The sequence below is a fragment of the Lepidochelys olivacea genome (genome assembly GCF_965140295.1).
Source record: "Lepidochelys olivacea isolate rLepOli2 genome assembly, chromosome: 1".
Lineage (NCBI taxonomy): Eukaryota > Metazoa > Chordata > Testudines > Cheloniidae > Lepidochelys > Lepidochelys olivacea.
Window position 1 is genome coordinate 216,094,102 of NC_140411.1, and position 20,799 is coordinate 216,114,900.

Consider the following 20,799-nt stretch of genomic DNA (forward strand, 5'->3'; position numbering starts at 1 on the left):
GTTAATGCACTTAATGCCCTTAGAGCATTTTCTGTGGGGACACACATGCTCGAATATATAAAAATGATTTCTAAAAAACCGACTTCTATAAATTCAACCTAATTTCATAGTGTAGACATACCCTTAGAGACTAACACATTTATCTGGGCATAAGCTTTTGTGGGCTAAAACCCACTTCATCAGATGCATGGAGTGGAAAATACAGTAGGCAGGTATATATATACAATCTATTAAAAGATTGGAGTTGCCTTACCAAGTGGGGGTCAGTGCTAACAAGACAATTTAATTAAAGTGGAAGTGGGCTATTCTCAACAGTAGAATACCAAGGGAGGAAAGATCACTTTTGTAGTGGTAATGAGGCCAATGTAATCAGGGTGGCCCATTTCAGACAGTTGACAAGAAGGTGTGAGTAACAGTATGGGGAAATTAGTTTTTGTAGTGACCCATCCACTCCCAGTCTTTATTCAGGCCTAATTTGATGGTGTCCTGTTTGAAAATTAATTCCAGTTCGGCAGTTTCTCATTGGAGTCTGTTTTTGAAGTTTTTTTGTTGAGGAATTGCCACTTTTAAGTCTGTTATTGAGTGTCCTAACAGACTTAAAAGTGGCAATTCTTCAACAGAGTGAAGCAGCAGGGTTGGCCTCGGGATGGAGCAGGGATGGGGCCATGGGAGGCATGGCAGAGCATGGGATGAGCTTCAGGGGGAGGGGCAGAGTGGGGGTGTGGCCACAGTCCAGGCACCGGTGGCCCCTCCACTTCTAGGGAGCTTCCGGTGATCCTGGGCATAGCATCCCCAAATGAAAGACTCACATGCCACCTATACACCCCCTCCAGGGGCCCTAGAACCAGAACCCTCATGTTCAAGGGGACCCGAGGCTACAGAGGATGACATACACCAAAGGGTCTGGGCTTACATCCCGACTCACAAACCAACAGCACCTCAGACCTGATGACAGGCGGAGAAACCAGACCCCCATCCAGTACAAGAGAGGAAGCCCATGAATGAGCTCAGCCAACATGATAAGAAAGGGGGAGCCTAGTTGTCCTGAGGGTGACCATGCCATTTCTGCCAAGACTGCCCCTTCATGGATTGTTTGTATGAGCAGGCATGGACAGCAGACACTTGGGCCAGGAAGAAAAGAGCCGTCAAGCTGACCATCCCGGTGTGGGTCAACGGGGTGGCCATGACAGTACTAGTAGACTCTGAGTGTAGCCAGACCATGGTCTGGAGGCAGCTGGTAGGTGAGGGAGGTGACGTGGATACTGTGTCCCTACGATGTGCTCATGGGGATGTGTGCCCGTACTGTATGAAGGCTATAGAACGCAAGATAGGGGATGCATCAGGATGGTACGGGTTGGGGACACACAGACCCTTGCATACCCAATGAATCTGGGACAGGACCTAGAAGTAAAGGCTTGGGGGTGACGAACCCTTTCAGAAAGGAGAAGGTCCCAGAGGGAGGACCCAGACCACCAGAGGTGAGGAACTTGGATCAGGTAGGGGGCAACGATGACCTTGGAGAAGCCATCAGAAGGGAAGCAGGAAGATTGCAAACCCCAAGACTGGGAGGAACTGACCACAGAGGTGGAATTTATTAGTGCCCAGAAGGAGGACCTGATGCTCAGCCAGGCTTAAAAACAACTTGCCAGCATGAATGGGGAGACAGTTTCCTGTTTGGAGAAGTTATGGCCCTATTTTGAGTTGCGGGAAGAAAGGTTGTATAGGATGACCCAAGATGTACAGATGGGTGAGACCTGAGCCCCACTACTGGTGCTAAAGGCTGGCCTGCTTGCCGGGGTGCACCAGGTTCCCAGCTGCCTAGCACGAAGGGGTCCGGCTGCCTGCCGCCCAGTGCAGCGGGGTCGGCAGCGGGGCTCCTGGCCCACCTTGCGTGGTAGGAGTCCAGAGTCAGGGCTGCTGGCTGGTTCCACGGGATCGGGGCAGCTGGCCCACCCCGTGAGCTCTGAGGTCCTGGGCAGCCGCCCGGCCCCACAAGCTCCGGGCAGCCACCTGGCCCTGTGAGCTCCGGAGTCCGGCGCAGCCACCCAGCCCCAGTCTGGGGCAGCCGCACGACAGGAGTCCAGCCCACCCCACATGGTGGGGGTTTGGGGTCGGGGCAACCAGCCTGCCCTGAGCGGCAGAGATCCAGGGTTGGGGCAGCTGCCCGGTCCCGTGAGCTCTGGGATCTGGGGCAGCCGCGCAGCAGGGGTTCGGCAGGCAGCTGGCTGGCCCTGCATGGCAGGGGTCCAGGGTTGGGGTCCATGCTGCCACTTCCCTGCCACCTGGCCCCTGCTGCCCAGGTAATACACTGTGGGCCAGATATACAGCCACAATGTGTAATAAGTTGAGAACCACTGACTTAGAGTGTCTTCATTAAAGCACCACAGCGGTGCAGCTGCGCCGATGCAGCATTTTGTGTAGATTTGCTCTTAGATTGCAGCTTTGGTTGTAAATTCTTTGTGGGCAGGGACTGTCTTTTGTTCTGTGTTTGTAAAGTGCCTAGCACAATGAGGTCCTGGGCCCTGACTGGGGTTCCTAGGCACTATGGTAATACAAATAAATGAAATCTAATAATGAAGAAGAAGGCATGATGACTATCTACAAGTGTCTGATGTGTGTAAAAGCCAAAGAAAGAGAGGAAAACTTTAGATGGGAGTGAGGGGGCTAATTAGGGGTAAACGGGATGAAATTGAACTCAGTTACACATCAGAGGACACTTCCTAATGGTTATATTTCTTAAACAGTGGAATAGTCTCTTTAAGGGACATAGTGAAACTCCAGTTTGAGATGTTTATAACTAAGACTGCTCAGTGTTAACATTACACACACAAAATAAATAAATAAATAAATAAAAGAAGCAAAGTTGAAAGAATATTATTTAGGTGGCAAACTCAAACTCTCAAAACTCAGTAAACCCTGGATTTACAGTTGCCTGTGAAACCTTAATCCTATCCCTGGTACATCCATCTTCTGCACTGGATAAATCAGGAGTCTTGTAAAAAAAAAAATACTATACTATGTGATCATGTAATTAGTCTGTATCATAATGTATAAAAGATGAGAGTTAAGGTTGCATGGGTGTCAGGCTGGGTGATCAGGTTCTAGGTGGTCAGGCCTGGTGATTGGAGCTGTGGTTGAAGCTGGACATAGGGTTGGAACAGGGCCCAGGCCAGCACTGAAACTGGGGTCCAGAGACAGGCTGTGGATCAGAATCGGGGTCAAAGTCTATAGAATCATACAATCATAGAATATCAGGGTTGGAAGGGACCTCAGGAGGGACCTAGTCCAACCCCCTGCTCAAAGCAGGACCAATCCCCAACTAAATCATCCCAGCCAGGGCTTTGTCAAGTCTGACCTTAAAAACTTCAAAGGAAGGAGATTCCACCACCTCCCTAGGTAATGCATTCCAGTGTTTCACCACCCTCCTAGTGAAAAAAGTTTTTCCTAATATCCAACCTAAACCTCCCCCACTGCAACTTGAGACCATTACTCCTCGTTCTGTCATCTGCTACCACTGAGAACAGTCTAGGTCCATCCTCTTTGGAACCCCCTTTCAGGTAGTTGAAAGCAGCTATCAAGTCCCCCCTCATTCTTCTCTTCCACAGACTAAACAAGCCCAGTTCCCTCAGCCTCTCCTCATAAGTCATGTGTTCCAGTCCCCTAATCATTTTCGTTGCCCTCTGCTGGACGTTTTCCCATTTTTCCACATCCTTCTTGTAGTGTGGGGCCCAAAACTGGACACAGTACTCCAGATGAGGCCTCACCAATGTCAAATAGAGGGGAATGATCACGTCCCTCCATCTCCTGGCAATGCCCCTACTTATACATCCCAAAATGCCATTGGCCTTCTTGGCAACAACGGAACACTGTTCACTCATATCCAGCTTCTTGTCCACTGTAACCCCTGGGTCCTTTTCTGCAGAACTGCTGCCTAGCCATTCAGTCCCTAGTCTGTAGCTGTGCACGGGATTCTTCTGTCCTAAGTGCAGGACTCTGCATTTGTCCTTGTTGAACCTCATCAGATTTCTTTCGGCTCAATCCTCCAATTTGTCTAGGTCCCTCTGTATCCTATCCCTACCCTCCAGCGTATCTACCTCTCCTCCCAGTTTAGTGTCATCTGCAAACTTGCTGAGGGTGCAATCCATGCCATCCTCCAGATCATTAATGAAGATATTGAACAAAACCGGCCCCAGGACCAACCCTTGGGGCATTCCACTAGATACCGGCTGCCAACTAGACATGGAGCCATTGATCAGTACCCGTTGAACCCGACAATCTAGCCAGCTTTCTATTCACCTTATCGTCCATTCATCCAGTCCATACTTCTTTAACTTGCTGGCAAGAATACTGTGGGAGACAGTGTCAAAAGTTTTGCTAAAGTCAAGGAACAACACATCCACTGCTTTCCCCTCATCCACAGAGCCAGTTATCTTGGCATAGAAGGCAATTAGATTAGTCAGGCATGACTTGCCCTTGGTGAATCCATGCTGATTGTTCCTGATCACTTTCCACTCCTCTAAGTGCTTCAGAATTGATTCCTTGAGGACCTGCTCCATGTTTTTTCCAGGGACTGAGGTGAGGCTGACTGGCCTGTAGTTCCCAGGATCCTCCTTCTTCCCTTTTTTAAAGATGGGCACTACATTAGCCTTTTTCCAGTCGTCCGGGACCTCCCCTAATCGCCATGAGTTTTCAAAGATAATGGCCAATGGCTCTGCAGTCAAATCCGCCAACTCCGTTAGCACTGTCAGATGCAGCATATCCGTCCCCATGGACTTGTGCTCATCCAGCTTTTCTAAATAGTCCCGAACCACTTCTTTCTTAACAGAGGGCTGGTCACCTCCTCCCCATGCTGTGCTGTCCAGTGCAGCAATCTGGGAGCTGACCTTGTTCGTGAAGACAGAGGCAAAAAAAGCATTGAATACATTAGCTTTTTCCACATCCTCTGTCATTAGGTTGCCTCCCTCATTCAGTAAGGGGCCCACACTTTCCTTGACTTTCTTCTTGTTGCTAACATACCTGAAGAAACCCTTCTTGTTACTCTTAACATCTCTTGCTAGCTGCATCTCCAGGTGTGATTTGGCCTTCCTGACAAGCCAAATCAGATTCATAGGCAGAGTCAAGAGGCAGGCCAAATGTCGAAACCTGGTTCAAGTCAGTCCAAGAGTTGGGAAGTCAGGATGTGGGTGCACTCCTTCAGCAGGTCAGGAAAAGGACTGGAGCAGGGTCGGGGTAGGGCAGGGACAAGGCTGAAGGGAGCTGGAACAAGATGCAGGCAAGGCTCAGGCAGGAACAGGCTTGAGGGCAGCCTGGAAGCCTAGGGGGTCCGTGACAGCGGAAGGCAGCAGGAAGGTTCCTGGCAGAATATTGCTGTTGTCCAGACTAAGGTGTGGTCTACACTAGGAAGTTAGGTTAGTTTAACTGCATCGGTCAAGAGTGTGAGAAATCCACACCCCGAGCAGTGTTGCTAAGCCGACTTAAGTCCCTGCATAGACAGCGCTAGGTTGATGGAAAACCTACCTGCCACCTCTTGGGGAAGTGGATTACCTACACAGAGGGGAGAATCCCTCCTTTTGGCATAGATAGTGTCTACACTGAAGCATTAGAGCAGTCTCTGGTTGGATCAGTGAAATATCTGTGATTGCGGGTCATCTTTTCCCTGACCTGGGCCCCACTCAGGGATAAGGCTGCTGCAGTGTGCCTGAGTGCTAAGTCATGACGGCTCTGTTGGAGGGTGAGTCACAGTAGCTGAGCGAGCAGCCTTGGTCTGGCTGCGGGTTTGCCTCACAATGGGTAACCAGAAAACTGGTATTTCCTAACATTTGAGTGCTTGACTTTGCAACCTAAATGACCTTCTTTGAACATGGGCTTTTTGTATGTAATTTCCTGGTTTTGTTCTTATTCAATGAAAAACAAATTATTTTATGTGCAGCTGTAACAACCACCCTACCCCAGTGCCTCATCAGCAGGGTTTGACCCCTGAACCTTCTAGACAACATGATCCCCAGACTTGTACCTGATGAACTAGAGGTCTAGATACATTAGCTGACAGCAGGAGAAGGCTGTTATCCAACAAAAAAGCAGAACTATTCAGTCCAGGGGGTGGTCAGCAGGTGGGCCCAACCTGACCCATCACTCCCTCTGGAGCTGCGGGAGTGCCATCCCCACTTGGTGCCCTCAGGGGGCAGCATGGACTACTAGGCCATATGCTAGGTCGGGGTGGCCAAGCTGAGCCTGAGAAGGAGCCAGAATTTACCAATGTACATTGCCAAAGAGCCACAGTAATACGTCAGCAGCCCCCCATCAGTTCCCCCTGCTCCCAGCGCTTCCCACTCACAGGCAGCCCCACCAATCAGCGCCTTCCCCTCCCTCCCCACACCTCCTGATCAGTTGTTTCGTGGTGTGCAGGAGGCTCGGGGGCGGGGTGGGAGGGAGAGGAGTGAGGGCATGGCAGGCTCAGGGGAGGGGGCGGGAAGGGGTGGAGTGGGGGCAGGGCCTGTGGCAGAGCCAGGGGCTGAGCAATGAGCACCCCTGGCCCACTGGAAAGTTGGCGCCTGTAGCTCCAGCCCCGGAGGTGGTGCCTGTCCAAGGAGCCGCGTGTTAACTTCTGAAGAGCCACATGTGGCTCCGGAGCCACAGGTTGGCCACCCCTGTGCTAGGTCCAGGGATCCCAGCTTTCTTTCTCCCTTGCTATAGCCACTCCAGCAGCTTACGGGGCATTGCAGTACTGTGTCAGGTTTCAGAGTAACAGCCGTGTTAGTCTGTATTCGCAAAAAGAAAAGGAGGACTTGTGGCACCTTAGAGACTAACCAATTTATTTGAGCATGAGCTTTCGTGAGCTACAGCTCACTTCATCGGATGCATGCCGTGGAAACTGCAGCAGACTTTATTTATACACAGAGAATATGAAAAAATACCTCCTCCCACCCCACTGTCCTGCTGGTAATAGCTTATCTAAAGTGATCATCAAGTTGGGCCATTTCCAGCACAAATCCAGGTTTTCTCACCCTCCACCCCCCCACACAAATTCACTCTCCTGCTGGTGATAGCCCATCCAAAGTGACAACTCTTTACACAATGTGCATGATAATAAAGTTGGGCCATTTCCTGCACAAATCCAGGTTCTCTCACCCCCTCACCCCCCTCCCAAAATCCACACACACAAACTTTGTGCTGGAAATGGCCCACCTGATGATCACTTTAGATAAGCTATTACCAGCAGGACAGTGGGGTGGGAGGAGGTATTTTTTCATATTCTCTGTGTATAAATAAAGTCTGCTGCAGTTTCCACGGCATGCATCTGATGAAGTGAGCTGTAGCTCACGAAAGCTCATGCTCAAGTAAATTGGTTAGTCGCTAAGGTGCCACAAGTACTCCTTTTCTTTTTGCAGTACTGTGTGTGAGGCTGCTGCTGCTGCCGTCGCTCTAATGGCAGCATGAACAGGCCTTAGAATATTTGCTGGTTTCATTACTGTTTTGACAGGCTGCCAAAATGTTCCCGAAGAATGCAAATAGAGAAAGGAAATAGTGACTTCTAACACTTTATATCTTGGGAAAAGCTGAACAGAATTTCATGGGGCAAAGAAAAGGCATTTCTGTAGCCTGAAGGAATTCCCCCAGCTGGATATCAGAGGTCTGCCACAAACAATGGAGGCATGAGAGCTTCTCAAAGAAAAGGTGGCAAGATTCCTTTGTAATGGAAAGTGTTAGACAACCTAAATGTAAGGGGATGCCTCCAGCTCCCTTTTATAATAGTATTTTTTAGAGTATGAGTTGTCCAGTTATTTCAAAGTGTTTCACGGTGGGGGAGGGTTAGGAATAATTGTCTCCATTTCAAAGATGGGGAATCTGAGGCACAGAGAAGTTCAGCAATTTGCCTAAATTCACACAAGTCAGTGACAGAGCTTAGAACCCAGTGTTCTGATTGCCCCACCTTTGAACTGACCTCCTAGACCACATTGCCGTACTGAAGCAGCAAATAACACATCTTCAGAATACATCTTTGGGGGAAAACCTGCATGACCCCCTCCCCCATTCTTGTCTTGTGTGGGGAATGAACAGCATTTGACCTAATTCACCTTCTCTGTCTCGAATTTCTGTAATACTATGAAGTACTACAATCCCAAAAATTAAATGAAGGGCTATAACTGTGTGTTATCAGACATGCCTGCACAGTGGCACCAGAACCCATGGCACACGAGAAACTACAGCAGTACTTCATACAAAGAACTGACACTGATTATTATTTATTTGAGGGTAGCACTGAAAGTCTCAGATCAGGATCAGGGCCCCACTGTACTTAGCGGTGTACAAACAGAGAGGTAGACATGGTCCCTACCCTGATGAGCTTAGATTGTAAAAAGAACTGATTAACTGGATTTCTCTTCATGATCGTTAGTTTCCCCTCAAACTTGGCAGTAGTATGTGGGACCTGGAGAGCTACTTTATTAGCAGAAAACTATCTAGATTTTTATGTCACAGTATTCCTAACCCAAAGATTTCAAAAATCATAGGCCTCAAAAAGTCATGAGATTGGTTTAAAATAATGAGATTTTAAAAATTAAATAAATTTGGGGTTCTTTTTCACTTCAAAGATTCATAGTGTTAAAGGCCAGTAGGGACCACTGGATAATCTGTATATCACAGACCCTTCAATTCCAGCAGTAATTCTCATATTCAGCCCAATAAAACTTGTGTTTGGCTAAAGCACATCTTCAAGAAAGGCATCCAATTTTTATCTGAAGACATCAAGAGATGCAGAATCCACCACTTCCCTTAGTAGTTTGTTCCAATAGTTAATCACCCTCACTGTACAAAATTTGTGCTTATTTCTGTTTTGAATTTGTCTGGCTTCCAAACACTAGCTCTTATTATGCCTGTCTTTGCTAGATTAAAGAGCCCCCTAGTACCCAGTATTTTCTCCTCAGGAAGGTACTTATACACTGCAATTAAGTCATCTCTCAATCTTCTTTCTGATCAGCTAAACAAATTTCCTAAGGCATTTTCTTGAGCCTCAAATAATTTGTATTGCTCTTCTCTGCATCCTCTCCAATTTTGCAACATCATATTTTTTTAAATGTGGACACCAGAACTGTCCACATTACATATTCCAGTATCAGTCTCATCAATGCTATATATAGAGTTAAAATCATTACTCACTACTCCATTCTTGATCATACATCCAAGGACTGCATTAGCCCTTTTTGCCATAGCATGGCACTGGGAGCTCATGCTGAGTAGCTTCTCTGCTATGACCCCTAATTGGCCCAATTTTAGTTTGCCTTTGGCTTTAAGAAAAACATCAAATGTAGAGACAGGTTTCAGATGTAGAGAGACTCACAATAAAATGGTGAGAGTTGGCCACACTGACACCAGCTCATCACCATGGTATTTGAAGGTCTGCTTGGCTCCTTTAGAAAGCAGGCTGTGTCTGTCCCCCAAATCTCTGCCTAAAGTGGGAGTGTCTCACGTTAGAGACCTAGCACTCAGTCCCCTCAAGCCTTCACTTCCCACCAGTTTGCTCTCCTCTGCTCCCTGCATAGCTGCCCCTGCAGAGTCTCCTTCATGTGGGGTGGACAACACAGCAATAGACTTTGATGTGAATTTGACCACCTTAGGTACCTTTCACTTACCTCCCTGTGTGGTAGGAACATGGGGGTGATGAGCTCTGAGGGCTGTGAAGTGAAAATAACTAAACCCAGTCCATTTCACAATGGAATCTGTTGTGGTGCTATAAACCTAGCACAAAACAGACTCTGTTGGAGCAGACTCTGTGAAAGGGAAAGCAACAGAAAAAGTAGAGAGGGAGGAGGTAAATGGGGGAGGGGAAGGGATAGCTGGGGGGGGGGCGTGTGCAATAGGTCAGGAAGAAGGGGGCACATGTGAGTCAGCAGAAAGAAGAAGCTGCTAAGAATATGATCTTTTTTTAAAAAAAAAAGAAGAAGAAAACAGAAGTATTTGCAGGCAGACAATAAACTAGAGCACTGCCAGCTAGCTCTACCTAATTAATACCCAGTGTTTGCTAGTAGGGAATGTCATGATTTGAGGCTGCTGTAGAAGGAGGAATTCCCTACTACTGTGGCCTGAAACCTGCTGCTTGAGATGAACCAGTGGTAGGAAGTTCAGAGTGTGTACGGCTTTGGGTTTTCACCCTTAGAAATTCATTAGATGTTTCAGGTTTGTCTGAAACTCTGTTCTGTTTGAACCTGGCAAATTTTGATGGTTTCATATACAAAAGTGAGAGTTTTGCTCCTCCAGTCCCTTCCTCTTTTCCCCAGCTTCACCTGCCTTCCTACTTACCTTTTTATGTCTCCTTGTAGTAGGGCCAACAGTCTTTCTATGTACGTCTGTCATTGTCTTTGGAATGGGCCGGCTAGCCTCCACCCAATGCTAGATTTTCAGGTGACCGCCCCACCTGTACTTTCCAAGAAGTTGGTAAACTCACCCCAAACACAGATACACCCACTGTCTTCTAGAGGTAGTTACGTTTCAGCTCCTCTCCTCCATTCTGAAGCAGAGTGTCTGAGAAATGGATTTCCAGCCCCACTGTACTGCTTCGTTCTGACCTCTTTACTTCAGTGTTGAGATATGTACAAATGCACATGCTAATAGGTAATCCCTTCCTGAAAAGATGGAGAGATGAACTGTATCCACTACTTACTGTTAGAGAGGAACTAACTGAGAATGTGAAAATACAAGGAAGCTTGGAATCAGTGTCCACAGTGTTCTTTCATTTAGCACAGGAAGGAAAGCAGCAGCGCAAGGTATTAGATTCCTTGAAAGCTAATTCTAGAGAATTAAGAAAACCACTGAGTAAACTGCAATGGGGAAGAAGCATCTGCCAGTGTAAAAGAAAGCTAGAAAGCATCTTAGACATTGGTCCAGATCATACACACGCCCAGAGAAGACCCCTTTTATGTGGCTCACTTCAGCCTAGATGGAACTGGGGGTCAGAAGCTTCCATGATGCTATCCCCCTGGTTTCTGTGGAGGAATGGAGAAGGGAGGGAGGGTTGGGGAATGTTTATAATCCCATCCATCAACCTGCAGAATCCACTGAACAGTTAATATTCCTTGAGAAGATTTCTTCAAGGAGACTGGAGGAGTATTTGACAGTGTCGCTCCAATGGAGCTGCACTGCCAGTAAGGGGAAAGGAGGTACCTTCCCTAGAACTGTTTTAGTGGCACTTAAATGCATTTAATTAGAAAAGGAAAAATCAACAAAACAACAGAGACAGTTAAAGCTCACAAAGATGGGTGCCAAAAATAAAATGGTTTGAACCTCTTAAGGTTTGAATGAATGTTAACCAAATAATTGAAGACAAATTAAAGTATGTATATTATTTGTAAGCCTTGTGGCCTGAAGCCCTAGAGAGCAGGGAGATCACTATTGACACCTGTTGGTTAACAGGGTGAAAAGTGGCCCAGAGCTGCTTGCGAACACCAGGTTGACCAAGCCTCTGCAGGGAAGAGAGTTCTCCGCTGCCATCTATTGGCAGGCAAGGGGAAATTACTGAATGGGCCAGGCCTTATTTGCATTTCTGTTATGTGGCAGTTTGGTCAAAATTCAGTTAAGTTCTGGGTTTGAGGGTAAAAAAACATTATTATCCCTGTCAGATAACGAAAGACAAGACAACCACACAAACTGTGCCTGGGGTGGAGGGGTCACCCTGACCAAAGCCACAGACTGGTATGTTTGGGCAGGAGAGCCTGGCCAAAGCTATAAATAAATCAAGAAAAAAAATTAATTGTTTTGTTACAATAGTGTATCCTAGATGGCAAGGATTCTGTTTGGGTCCTGAATACTGCTGATTCTTCTCTGAAGATTTTATAAAGGAAGGGTATAGAGATAGTTCTTTGCTAAAGCTAAAATAGAATCTAGTAGTATAACTGAAGAATTCCATTGAGAGCCCTTTTATGTAACAATCAATAACAGCTGTGATTACTACTATTGGATTAGGTAGTAGACTAGCATTTACCTTAGGGGCTGGAGACAGACCTATCCAAATTCTGGACTCCACAAACCTTGGACAACAAACAGTGAGTGAGGGGTGGAAAGTGGCTCTTGCAGGAATGTTTTACCTGTTGAATGCTTACAATCTGAATAGATACATACAGATATTGTTGATTAATTATTATTGGTTTTCCCAAGTTTTTTCTATGCCCCTTTTCCCCCAGTGAAATGTTCTTTGTTTGTACAACATACTCAGTGCTTGTGCAGGGGAAATATTGTCTATCAAGGATGTTTGGGGAGGGGAATAGGGGTGGAGAAGATATTTAATTTTCCCAGGTTTAGGGGCCAGGGCTCAAGCCAGTGTTGTTCATTAAGTTTTCAGACAGAACTACTTGATAATTGAACCCAGTCCTTTTTGCTGTTGACAACAGCTGGCAGAAGAGTTTTAATGTCATGATAAACAAACATACAAACAACATACAGAAAAAGAACATTGTGGTTACAAAATCAGGCACTGAAAACTTAGGAAATAACAGACATAAGGTTGCCCCTGCCCTAAACCTTAATTTCCCCCCTCCCCCGTTTGTATGCATTATGATACAGTCTTTAGTTACATGCTCACATATTATTTTCTCCACAGGACTCCTACTTTATTCATTGAACGGGGGGTTCAATTTTTTTTTATCCTTAGTCAATGTGTGTGATCTCAGGACTTAATTACCACATAATATTCAAACCTTCCACAATGCAAAATTATTGATTTCCTCCTGGATGTTGCTATTGTGTTCTCACCATAGTGTCTGAGCGCTCCACAAACATTCATCAGTTTAGCTTCACAACAGTCCTATGAGAATAGCTGGTGTTATTATCCCCATTTTACTGACCATGAACTGCAGCATTGAGGGCTTGATTCACAAAGGTGCTTTGGCATCTAACTGCCTCTTCAGGGGCCTCAGTACAAAGAGAGGAAGAGATTGACTTTATAGCCCAGTGGTTATGGCCCTCACCTGGAATGTGGGAGTCAGGTTCAAATTCCTGCTCCAACTAATATGTAATTATTTATTCAAAGTGCAACAGCTCAAACAGGAGAGATTGAGCGAACGCGCCCAAGAATAGCCAAGTTTCAGAGTAGCAGCCGTGTTAGTCTGTATTCGCAAAAAGAAAAGGAGGACTTGTGGCACCTTAGAGACTAACCAATTTATCTGAGCATGAGCTTTCGTGAGCTACAGCTCACTTCATCGAGCTGTAGCTCACGAAAGCTCATGCTCAAATAAATTGGTTAGTCTCTAGAGCATGAGCTTTCGTGAGCTACAGCTCGATGAAGTGAGCTGTAGCTCACGAAAGCTCATGCTCAGATAAATTGGTTAGTCTCTAAGGTGCCACAAGTCCTCCTTTTCTTTCTTCAAGAATAGCCAGTAACTCATTCACTCACCTGGGATGTAGGAGACCTGAGTTTAAGTCCCTCCTCAAATCAGGTAAAGCAAGAATTAAAATCTAGGTCTCTCACATCTCAAGTGAGTATCGTAACTACTGTGCTATTGGCTATAATGGGGTAGGAGTCTCTCTCTGTTTATTCATGAGAAGGGACTGACCTAGCTTAAGCACCTATCCCCAGGAGAGGGGTCCCAGCTGAGAATCCCAAGCAGAGATAGTAGTCTGCCTTATGCCTGTCAGTCAGGTGTCTAAGGCCCTGATTAGTGGGAATTAGGCACTGAAGGGCCTCTGTTGATCTGGGTCCTAAGCCCCATACTTTTCTTTTGCATTTCTTACTGGTTACATTAGGCAGCTCCACACTCAGCTTGCTGGCTTCTGAGAATCCCTTTCTTGAGAGTCTAACTCTCCCCATACATTGTATAGAAAGCCTGGGCACCTAAACTGAAGCTGAGAATTCTACTGGGTAGTAGGGCACCTAGAAGTTAGACTGAAGTCCCTTTGTGAATCTAGCCCAGAGAGATTAAGGCTAACTTGTTAAGTGTCCACTAATTTTGGATGCCCAATTTGAGACACCTAGTCTCTGATTTTCCAGAGTACTTAGCACCTTATGTTCAAAGCACAGCTCACATTGACTTCAGGTTTAGTTGTGAGCACTCAGCACTTTGCAAATCTCGCTCCAAGTGTCTCATGTTGGGCACTGACAAAATGACAAATAGACAATTAGTGGCCAACTGTGAACATTTTGGTTTAAGCAACCATTATTGCCAACCTCAAAGCGATCAAAATAATGAGTCAGAACTCCAGATTTTTAAATTTGGTTTTTGTTTTTATCTTTTGATTTTTGAACTCCACATGTCCATCCCTAGTGAGCTGTAGCTCACGAAAGCTCATGCTCAAATAAATTGGTTAGTCTCTAAGGTGCCACAAGTACTCCTTTTCTTTTTGCGAATACAGACTAACACGGCTGTTACTCTGAAACCCATCCCTAGTGTACGTGTGTGACAATAAGTGTTGCCCACTTTTCCAAATGTATAGGGTAAGATGATTTTGGCCACTGCTGAAAAACCTCTCACCCTCACAACTGGCCATCCCCTGCCTAGCAATTAATCCTGTCCCCCCAGTCGCACCTACCAGTTCTGTCCCCACCCCAGTCCTCCCCTCAGTCCAACCTCCCCAGCTCCCATCACTTCAGTCCTCCCCACAGTCCCTTTCAGCCCCCTACCCAGCCTCACCTCTGCTCCTCTTAAGGTTCTTCAATGCCCCCCCAGGCTGGTGGGGCAGCAGTTGTGTCCCCTCTCCCCCTTCCCAGGCTGCTGGGCTCTTTGCTAACTCCTCGTCCTCCCCTCCCTGCTCCCATGAGAATGGGGAGTGGAGGAAAGAGACTCTGCTGGCTTCTAGCAGGGCTGAACTTCATGAGGGGGCCGGAGCTCCTCACATCATCATGAGACAAGCCCCAGCCCTGTCTGAAAACCCATTACTTACAAAAAACCAAAAAAAACCCAAAAAAAAAAAAAAAACCAAAACCCAACAACGCTGTGAGAGTTGGCAGTACTGAGTGACCTGCCCAGCATCACCCAGGAACTCTGTGGCCGAGGCAGAACCCAGGATGGCATTCTATTGTCTTAACCATGAGACCATCCTTTCTCTTCCTCCAAATCCCTGCCTCATTCACCTTCCAACTTCTCCAAGAAATGAGTACATACAACAGCTTCATTCATTATACAACCCTGATTAAATCCCAGATTACTGTCCATCCTCTGCACTGAATGAGGGAAGAGTCCTGTAGAAAAGAAGTATGGGATCATGTAACTGACTGTGTCACAATACACATGTACAAGGGGGCAGAATTAAGGTTGCATGGACAGCCTTAAGTCTAGCATTTCCTAACTTTCCAGCACTCGACTTTGCAACCTTCACGTTCCTTTTAAAATAAGGGTTTTTATGTAATTTCATGAAACAAACCAAAACACAGAACACAAAGCTGGGAAACGGAAATCCATCACCTGGAATGATATTAACTCCCAAATGGGGTAATCAGCAGTGTTTGCATGTTTAGCCACAACACAGAGCTCTGCTACTTGAGGTAACTGGTAGCAGTAGTAGACTGTGTATGTGGATCAATACATCTTGCCAGTGGGTTTCACAGCTATTTACTGACAGCAGAGGAATGTAAATGCTCAGCACTCCTTGGGTTCAATTCCAGGTTCCAGAGGGGAGCATGCTGTAGTGGTAATATATTATTATTAATAATTATTATTATTTTGTATTTCTGTAGCATATAGGAGCCCCAGTCATAGACCAGGACCCCACTGTGCTAGTCAATGTACAGACGCAGAAGAAGAAGATGGTCTATGCGTCCCAAGGACTTAAAATTTACTCTTTACCCCTGACCTCCACCACCTTCCAAAACTGTCTCTGTTCCTTTCTCCTCCTACCCTCCCTACCTGCACCGCAAAGTGGCAGTATATTCACAGCCAAAGACAGAAACAGTGACAGTAGGAAGCTGAGACATGAGATGGGGCAGCAAAGGGTTAAGAAGAGGCAAAGAGAAGGCAGGCAGTGAGGAGGGGCAATGAGAGGGGAAGCAACAGTGAGATAAAAAGAGATATAAGGGCAGGGAATGGGATAGAGACACCTGACACAGGAGCAGCAAGGAGGAGGGGAAGGAGAGAAGGAAAAGTAGGCAGAACATAGAGGAGAAAAAGACCTACTTATTATTACATGACAAAAAACCCTCCTATCAACATTGCCCTGAGTGCTGTACAAACACACAGGGCTTTCCCTGAATAACTTAATACATTGGCCAAACCGGACAGTCTCTATGTAAAAGAATAAATGGACACAAATCAGATGTCAAGAATTATAACATTCAAAAACCAGTGAGAGAACACTTCAAACTCTCTGGTCACTTGATTACAGACCTAAAAGTCACAATTCTTCAACAAAAAAACTTCAAAAACAGACTCCAATGAGAGACTGCTGAATTGGAATTAATTTGTGAACTGGACACCATTAAATTAGGCTTGAATAAAGACTGGGAGTGGATGGGTCATTACACAAAGTAAAACTATTTCCCCATGTTTATTTCCCCCCCTACTGTTCCTCACACGTTCTTGTCAACTGCTGGAAATGGCCCATCCTGATTATCACTACAAAAAGTTTCCACCCCCACCCCCGTTTCCTGCTGGTAATAGCTCACCTTAACTGATCACTCTTGTTACAGTGTATATGGTAACACCCATTGTTTCATGTTCTCTGTGTATATAAAATCATCCTACTGTACTTTCCACTGCATGCATCTGATGAAGTGGGCTGTAGCTCACAAAAGCTTATGCTCAGATAAATTTGTTAGTCTCTAAGGTGCCACAAGTACTCCTGTTCTTTTTGCAGATACAGACTAACACGGCTGCTACTCTGAAATTAATCTAAACTATTTATTCTTATTTAGTGATTTCAGTCGATGCTACCACGAGCCTGTGAGAATGGTTAAAGGAGAGAACAGAAGTTGATTTTCTGAAGGACTGGGGCTCATGCAGTTCCTATTGTCCACATAGGGAGCAGCTGGGTTGACAGCATTTTTGAAAATCAGGCCACATAGTTAGGTGCATAAATGTGATCGCAGAAGTCTAACTTTATGCACCTATATTTTAAAAGCTTGGCTTTTGGGCACAGTCAGTTTCACTCTTTTCCCAGTGTAGTCAGTCAGTTTCCCCTGTTTGTGAAGGTTTTTTAAACAAACTTTTTTTTTTTTTTTAAACATAGGAAAATGGGGATGCAAATACCACAAAATTTGGCAGGACGACCCTCGGGCATGGGTAGGACATCAAAGTCCTTTTCTTCCCCCCCCCCCTTTTTTTTTAAAAAAAAACATTGATTAGATTTCAACTCGTCCTTGTTTTAAGATAGTGAAAGTTAATGTAAGTCACAGATGGTTTTTATGTTTTATCATATTCTTTTGGCAGAAAAAAATGGGCCTGGATCTGGTCTCCCACTGGTGCAAATCAGGAAAGAAGCCACTGAAATCAGTGGATTTACACTCGTGTAAAACTAGGCCCAAGTTGCCCCTGTGGTGTCAGTCAGGCAGGAGTGTGGGGGGGGTCCCTTTACCCCCAGAGGATTACAGTGGGTGTGGGGGGGGGAGGGGCCAGTACACGAGCGCAGAACCGGGCCCCAGGTGGGCCAATAGCTCTTGTCCTCGCGGGCCCTCGGGCTGGGTCAGTTCCGCTGAGGCGCCTGGCAGGGGGGCGCGCGCGGCTCGCGCACTACCCCCTCCGTAACTTTCCCTGCCCCGCGCGGAGCTGCCCCCACGGGAGGCGGGGCCCGGGCACTCCGGCGGCGCGGCCCCTTTAAATGCTAATGAGGCCGCCCCGGGCTCGGGGCTGGCCCTCGCTGACTGTATTAAAAACTTCGGCGGGGCCATTTTGGGGGCAGTAAGACCCAGCGCGGAGCCCGAGCGACCCAGCCCGAGCGCGAGACACCGACCCACCCGACGCGCCACGCGCCAGCACGCGGCCACCACCGACCGCCCCGGAGAGACGCAATGAGCGAGGCGGCGCAGACCAGCCCCGCGGCGGCCGCGGCAGCCCCCCCGCCTCCCACCGGCCCCCCCGCCGCCGCCGCCACGGCCTCCCCGGCCCAGGACGCCAAGCCCAAGAGCCCCGCTAGCCCAAGCGCCCCGGCGGGCAGCGCCAGCGGAGACGCGGCCCCCGCCGGTGACAGCAGCAGCGCGGCCCCCGCCGCGGACACGGAGAAGAAAGTTCTGGGTGAGGCGAGGCCCGGCCCGGCCCGGCCCGGGGGGCGCGCGCGCAGGGGAGCCCGGGGCGGGGGGGCCGCTGACAGCGACAGAGCGGCCCGGCCCGGTCCGGCCCCGCCCGAGCGCTCCGCCTGGGGTGGGCGCGACCCCCCCACCCCCCAGGGCGCGACCCTCCACCCGGGGCGCGGGGGTCCCTGCCCGGCCGGCCGACCCGGGGCGAGACCCGCGGCTGGGAGCTGCCCCCCCCCCCCCGGGGGTGAGCTGGGCCGGGCCGGGCCGGGCCGGGCCGCCCTGCGCACGTGTAGCGGGCCGGGGATCCCGCCTGGCCCCCGCGGCTGCTGTGGTGTCCGGGGCTGGAGCGCGTGTCCTGCGCCCCGGCTGCGGCGGGTTCGCTGAGCGGACGGGTCCGCTGCGCTGCGCTCCGCCCCTGGGACTCGCGGCCGCGACCTGCCCCGCTGCGCGGCCAGCCAGGCCCTGTCCTCTCCGCGGCGCGGCCGCGCTTCCCGGGCGGGGGCGCTCACGAGAGCGTCGGAGAAAGTCTCCGTGTAAACAGGGCGCGTCTGAGGCTGAGCTGCGCAGCGCGCGCCGGGCCCAGAGGCCAACGCTCCGCCAAGCTGTGGGAAGCGCAGTGCCCTTCCCGGGAGCCGGCTGCTGCGCCCGCGCTGCGCTGCGGGAAGCCTCATGCTGTCAGCAGGGACCGGAGTGAACGCCACGGGGGCGGCTCTACCTGTGTCTGAGATCGGGCGGGGGGGCGGCGCTACAGTTGTTTGCTCTATTGTTGCAGCGTGTTGGTCTCAGGGTATTACAGAGGCAACGTGGGTGAGGTAATAGTTTTTTACTGAACCAACTTCTGGTGAGTGGGACAAGTTTTTGAGCTACCCAGACCTGAAAAAGAGCTCTCTGTCGCTTGAAAGCTTGTGTCTTTCACCAGCAGAGGGGTCCAGTAAAAGATATTACCTCAACACGTCAGCGTTTATAGTTGATATTAAACATCCATTTGCTAATGGAGACAGACTCGTGTAAAGGAGGTTTCATGGTGGGAGGAAAAGATTCTGGTGTTGGGAGATCTGCTACTTCCTCTCACAAGTAGCTTCTGTTGCCCATCATTCCTTTCAGGAAGATAGTAAGTGGCCTGCCAGTCACAGTGGGCATCAGAAGTGACCCTGTGGAGATGCATGCTCCTGTTTCACTTGACTCACTATGATCTGACGCTCTTGGTCACGGACTCTTGTCTGTTGTTTGTCAATGAATTCCTTAAGGACTTCTGAATGTCCTAAGTGAAAGATGGTGATTCCCTAGCACCCTAGTGCTGAGAGAGGCCAGTACTGAGAGAGGACCAGCAGCATGGCCTGGTGGGTGGGCTTTTTGAGGATATTAAATGTGGTGGTAGCAGCGGGGAGAGAAATAAGGAGCAGGTGGAATTAAAGCCAGGTCATTCGGGGGGTCAGCTACTGATATTGGTCATCAGCTTCCTAAACTTTGTTTTTCAGTATTCTGTGTTTCCTTTCATAGTACTATATTGCATCCATTTTGGGTAGATCCACAATATAGTGTGGAGGTATGTCAACAGTGTTCTAGGGGTATTTTAGCCATGCTCGCAGTAATTGTGGGATAATTCATCAGCATTCTGGAGTACAGTTGCTCTAGTAGTATTGGGTTAAGGTTCTTTTGCAATATGCTGTCATGGGCAAAGATGCACTGAAACAAGAACTCCTAGATCCAAACCCCAAACTTTGTGCAAGTTTGGGTTCTGAACTGGATTTCATGGTTCAGGCACACCTAGGATACCTGACGGGTATATCAGCAGTTATGTGTTCTGGAGTACTTCTACTGTTGCTATCTATTCCAATTTTTACTGGATAGAGTAGCTTGTAGGATGGCTTAAAAAGTACTAATGTATTTTAGGAACTACACTGTCACATGGTATGTTTGCACTAGGGAAGTAAAATGTTAACTGGTTAACTGATAAGCATCAGTCTTACCGGTAATGCATTCAGTTAATGTTTAAATGCATAATGTGCACATTAAAAACATCGTAGCAATACCATTTCATAGTGTATGTGGAACTAAGTTCTATATTGTTAGGAGTTGGGACCATTGCTATGGAACTGATGTCATATTTGCGGGGTGTGCTGCAGCACCCCCACGTTTTACGTGGCAGCTAGCTGCCGGGACCCCGGGTAAAACATAGGGGTTCTGTAGCACCCCTGGTTCCTGCACCTATGTTGTGAACTTGTTAACGGTTAAATATTTAACCGAAGCAATTTTAATAGTTTAAATGTTTACTTTTTTTTTTAAAAGCTATTTACATCCCTAGTTTGCACCTTCTCCAAAAAGAAACAAATGAGGAAACCATTCTGTTGTGAAATTACTCTGGTTCTGTGATATTGCGTTATCAGAAAGGACAGGATTGCAGCCTATAAATCCCTTAAGTAGAGCAGTTTAAATGGAAGAAGGGAGAGATGTTTTCCCAGTCTCTGATGGGAGGACGATTAACACAATAAAGCTGGGGCTATGAGACTAACTAGTAGGGAAAGGCCTTTACACTCATAGGGACTGAGACACTTGAATACGCTTCCCAAGAGAAGCTGTCAAAGTCCTATGGTTACTTACATACAGTAGCAGATTAAAAAAAATGCCCTTGGGAATGAGGGTGGAAAGAA

At 47.8% G+C, this 20,799-nt stretch overlaps 1 protein-coding gene across 2 annotated transcripts in view; it reads left to right on the plus strand.

The window, feature by feature from the left end:
• Nucleotides 1–17,766: 17,766 nt before the first annotated feature.
• The window catches only part of YBX3 (Y-box binding protein 3), a 37,038-nt gene continuing 34,005 nt past the window's right edge, over nt 17,767–20,799 (plus strand). The window contains exon 1 of one of the 2 annotated variants that reach the window (XM_084617299.1): nt 17,767–18,146. In XM_084617299.1, the coding sequence (XP_084473425.1) occupies nt 17,924–18,146 (223 nt within the window). In that variant the 5' untranslated portion in view covers nt 17,767–17,923. The remainder of the gene's footprint in view (nt 18,147–20,799) is intronic. The other variant, XM_084617300.1, reaches the window with a different exon arrangement.